This window comes from Gambusia affinis, linkage group LG20, assembly GCF_019740435.1.
Source record: "Gambusia affinis linkage group LG20, SWU_Gaff_1.0, whole genome shotgun sequence".
Classification (NCBI taxonomy): Eukaryota; Metazoa; Chordata; class Actinopteri; order Cyprinodontiformes; family Poeciliidae; genus Gambusia; species Gambusia affinis.
In genome coordinates this window covers 23,838,694-23,843,693 of record NC_057887.1, presented here as the reverse complement: position 1 = coordinate 23,843,693, position 5,000 = coordinate 23,838,694, and the positions used below count along the sequence as shown (strand labels likewise).

Genomic DNA, 5,000 nt, shown 5'->3' with positions numbered 1-5,000 from the left:
CTAATTTTCCTTCCTGATCATTTCCAGATGTTAGTTTTATTCATGGCAGCAAACCTGAACATACATAATATCTGTCATGATGTCATCACGTGGTTCTGATGCTGCAGGACCAACCCGCCAATCAGACTCTGACTCATAATCAGCTTCACTAGGAATAAAAAAATCAAGCTGCATTTTAGTCTTATTTTGATCTTTATGTCTGTTTTCTATTTATTATCCAAATTGTGTTTTAATTATGGTTTTGTATCTGTAGTTGTGATTTGCTGCTGCCAGCATCCCTGGAAATATTTATTCAAATCCTTGAAGCGACAGCAGCACAAGCTAAAATTTTTGCTATAAAACATAAAAATGAAATTGTTAAATTTTCTAGTTCCTGCTGGTTTTCCAGCTGGCCGTCCAAGATGGAGGCAGAAAACCCGGATGAGACGAGAAGCAGAACCAACAGCTTCCAGAGGAAGAAACCGCCGTGGCTGAAACTGGACATCCCGACCATCCAGCTGACGCCGGACGAGCCGCCGCAGGCCGCCGCGCCACATGTTGGGCCACATGTTGGGCCACATGTTGCTGCAGCCAGACGCAGCAACGAGGCGCAAGACAAAAACGAATTTCAGGTAGAGACACAAACTGGGAACTTTACCTGGGATCCAGTTGATGCAGCCTCTTATGCTGCGTGTGTGTGTGTGTGTGGGTGTGTGTGTGTGTGTGTTTTGCAGCCTGTGAAGCGAGTGCGGAGTGTGAGCATGCCCGGGGAAAATCCACACACACACTCTGCTGCCATGGAAACATCCAACGTCTACCTCAAACCTCCAGTGGAGAAAATGGCCGTCATGCAGTCCATCAAGAGGTCTCACACTCACACACACACACACACACACACACACACACACACACACACACACACACACACACACACACACACACACACACACACACACCTTCATCTCAGATCACCTGCTTTCTGCTCTTCTTCCTCCTGCTTCTTTAGGTCTGAACTGATTATTATTTACTCATTAGTTAATCTATTGATTATTTTCTGATGATTAATCATTAAAAATATCACATTCTGCAGATTTTTCATTTTTATCCGTATAATAAAAATAATTATTATTTTATGCTCCTGGCACAAAGGGGTGAGAAAAATAAAATGTAAACACAGAATCACCAGAATGAAGGATAAATACTTTATTATACTTGATTATATTTAGATTTTATCTGAATATCTAATATCAAAGTTTTCCACCTGTCAGTTTTTAACCACTGCAGACTTTTAATACATTAGAAATACAATAAAAATGCAAATAAAAAACAGGATTCAATTCTTTAAATAATGTTTTTATTGTATAAAAGTGATTAACGAGGTTCATTTAGTGAAGGTTTGATCTTTTATGACAAACAGATAAAAATCAACATGAGAATCAATCCAGAGTGGATCTGGTGATTATTGTTTATAGATTAATAATTGATACAAAAACATGATAGAGAGTTTTCCATTTGACGCTAAAACTGAACTTGGTGTTTTTTTTTTTTATGTTTTGAATTTTATCTTAAATGCAAAATGTTTTTGTTCAATTCTGGTTTCATTTTTGCACCAATTAACAATTAATAAATACCTAAATTATTAGATGATTATTTAAATAATCGATTGAGTCGTTCTCCCCTCTGTTGAATCTCAGTAATAATTTTTTTCTCTCTTCCTGCTTCTGATTGACTGATTTAACACTTCCTCTCTGCTGTCCTTCCTCTTCCTCTTCCTCTTCCTCTTCCTCTTCCTGTCCTTCCTCTTCCTCTCTCCTGTCCTTCCTCTTCCTGTCCTTCCTCTTCCTCCTGAGTGAAGTGAGAAGCGGGTTCACTTCGACCGCCTGAACACCGTCCCTCCGAAGGGTCAGCGCCGCGCCAGGAGGGCGTCGACCGGCCGCCGGCGCTCCTGCGTTCCTAAAATTCTGGCCCGGCGCCGCTCGTCTATCCCCAAACAGATCATGAGGTACCGGTGGGAACCGGTTTGGGTCGGCCTGAGGCTGACATGGAGGGGGTGCGCTGCTCAGGTGGAGAAAACAGGACGCCGTGCGTTGCCATAGTGATATGACCATTCTTCTTTCTGCTGAGTTTGTTTAAATTCTGAGTTTGGAGGATTTCATTTCTGTCACTGTGAAACTTTAAGACCAGAATAATTTATTTCACTGTCAGGGTGTTTTCTGACTCGTTCCGTCTTGATCTGGAATAGAGGAGCAAACGTTCCCTAAGCAGAACCCAGAACTCTTCCTCAGCCACTTCTGCTGGTTTTTCCAAAGTTCTTCCAGAAACATTCCTGTGTGGAGGAGCAGCCCGCAGCACTACTCCTCCCCGTCACGGTCAGCCTTAAAAGGTGCTGCTGATGTCTGTGATGACGGATGAGTGTTTATGTAGGAACGTTCTGCTTTCTAAACACTCCTCTTCCTCCTGATGAAGCACAGCCTGCCGTTGTTTTTATTTATTACTCTGATCTACAGCAGAGTTTCCAAACTTCTCCATTTCCATCATCAAACCCACACAAGATGCAGCAAAATATGTAAGAAACTTCAGAATGTTTTTCTTCCAGTTATCATCAGTTTATTCTAAACACAAACATTCATTCAGAGTGAATGAATGAATGAATGAATGAATGAATGAATGAATGAATGAATGAATGAATTCAGACCTCCTGATTCCAGGATGCTTTCCTGCAGCTGGAATCTTCCTTCAGCCGTTTTCTGCTCACAAACTTTTCCATTTTGTTTCCACTAGTTGGTATGCTAGTCGCTACGCTAGCTGGTATGCTAGCTGGTACGCTAGTTGCTATGCTAGTTGGTATGCTAGTTGCTATGCTAGTTGGTATGGTAGCTGGAGGAGAAAAGCAGCCTGACAAGTTCGACTGGCAGTCAATCAGAAAGATGGGAAGTTTTTCTATTCACCTTTTTCCTAAAAACATCTGATTCTGTTTACTGAAATGATGCAGACACAGATGAAAGGATGAAAGGATGAAAGGATGAAATGATGAAAGGATGAAATGATGAAAGGATGAAAGGATGAAATGATGAAAGGATGAAATGATGAAAGGATGAAATGATGAAAGGATGAAAGGATGAAATGATGAAAGGATGAAATGATGAAAGGATGAAAGGATGAAATGATGAAAGGATGAAATGATGTAACTTTACAGTTACATCAGTTCACATCATTCACAAGTTCTTTCCTCATGTTAAAAACATAAAAGTGAAAATATTTATTTGTATTTTATGGAACCAACCAACAGAAAGATGTGAAGGAGAACCAAAGTTACCAGTCTGACCTCTTCTGCAGAACTGGTTTCCAGTCAGAGTAACTGGTTTCTTCCTGGATTCATCCATCTTCAGCTCTGGGTTCGGCTGGGTTCACTGGTTGTTCTCTAAAGAACCTCTGGACCAGAACCAGAACCTCTGAGCTGGACTCAGACTAAACAACGTGTTTCTCTGGATTTCTTTCTTACTTTCTGGTATTTAAAACATCTGAGTGGACCTAGCCCCGCCTTCGAGCCTCAGCTCCTCCCCCCATTCAGCTCCTTCAGACTAGCCAGCAGCAGTTAGCAAACAGCTGGTTCTTTGAAGTTTGACATGTGAAGCATTTTTATAAGTGAAGGTCAAACAGTTCATGGATATTTTACATTTTAAAATGTAAATCTGCCCTCTGACCCTGGATTCTTGTGATGCTAACGGACATGTTTGTTGCGGTTCTGACGGCGCCTGTCCTGCTGCAGGGGGACGGCTGATTGGTTCGGCGTGAGTAAGGACGGCGACGGCGGCCAGCGCTGGAGGAGGCGGAGCCTGCAGCACTGCAGCCAGCTGTTCGGGGGCCTGAAGGCCCAGGTGACGCCGCTCAGCCTGGACAGCCTGTCCCTGTCCGGCACCGACCCCCTCCCTGACCCCGCCCCCCGCACGCCCCCTCCCCAACACCGCTACGGGATGCAGCGGGTAGGCTAGCTGCTAGCTGCTAGCTGCTCAGGACGCAGGAAAGAACCTGGAGAAACTTTCCCTTTTCTCTCCCTTGGTTTCTTCGTTCCTCATCACATTTTCAGTTCCTGATCTAAAAACGATTTGACTAAATGACACAAAGCCTTACTTTCTTTATTTTTCACTAAGGTGCAAAAAGGATTTATTTTTTCTAGGGCTGTCAAAAGTAACCTAATAATTTCCATTCTTTTAGCGACGTTAATGCTTTTAGTTTTTAGTTACTATGAAATGTAATTAAAAACAAAAACATGACAGATAAAGAGGAATTCTTCCTCTTCATGTTTTCATTTGAAGAAATGTTTAATTTGTGTTTTTTTAAGTGTCTCATCTGGCAAACTAAATTAGTCCATTTTTAAATTGTAATGGAGAGCCCTAAACGGCCCCCGCGCCGCATGTTGGAAACCTCTGGGCTGCAGGCGCGACTGATTCAGGACTGGAGACAAAACAGAAAGAGTTTGATTTTAAAGAAGGACGCGGTGGCGTGGCGTGGCGGCGGAGGGGACAGAGCGACCCACGCAGCCGTTGAGGGTTCGATTCCCGGACCTGACAATATTTTACAAAAATGATACTTGGACTAGACCGTAGCTGAAGGTCTGAGTTTTATCACAATAAAGTGGAAAAACATAAAAGACAAATTTAACAAAAAGGAATTTCCTTTAAATATTCAAACTTTACAACTTTTAGATTCCCAAAATCCACCGCAGAGGCGTTTGATGTGTGTGTGTGTGTGTGTGGGTGTGTGTGTGGGTGCGTGCAGGTCGTGGACCCCCTGGCTCGCGGTCGGGCCTTCCGGATGGGGGATGACCTGGATGGACCTGGCGCCCCTCAGACGCCGCTCACCCCAGGCTCCGCCTCCCTGTGCTCCTTCTCCAGCTCACGCTGCGCCCTCAACAGGTTGCCACGGCGACGCAAGCGGGAGTCCGTGGCCGTCATGAGCATCAAGGCTGCCGCGGCGCTGATGAAGGTTTAGTTTCTGTCCGTTTACATTTACAGAGTAAA

General features: G+C 43.7%; 1 protein-coding gene across 1 annotated transcript in view; it reads left to right on the top strand.

Moving 5' to 3' along the window:
• The window catches only part of rhbdf1b (rhomboid 5 homolog 1b (Drosophila)), a 14,541-nt gene that overhangs the window by 679 nt on the left and 8,862 nt on the right, over positions 1-5,000 (top strand). Inside the window, exons 2-6 of the mRNA XM_044102966.1 lie at positions 371-611; positions 714-844; positions 1,835-1,981; positions 3,749-3,857; positions 4,759-4,965. Of these exons, the coding sequence (XP_043958901.1) occupies positions 402-611; positions 714-844; positions 1,835-1,981; positions 3,749-3,857; positions 4,759-4,965 (804 nt within the window). The 5' untranslated portion in view covers positions 371-401. The remainder of the gene's footprint in view (positions 1-370; positions 612-713; positions 845-1,834; positions 1,982-3,748; positions 3,858-4,758; positions 4,966-5,000) is intronic.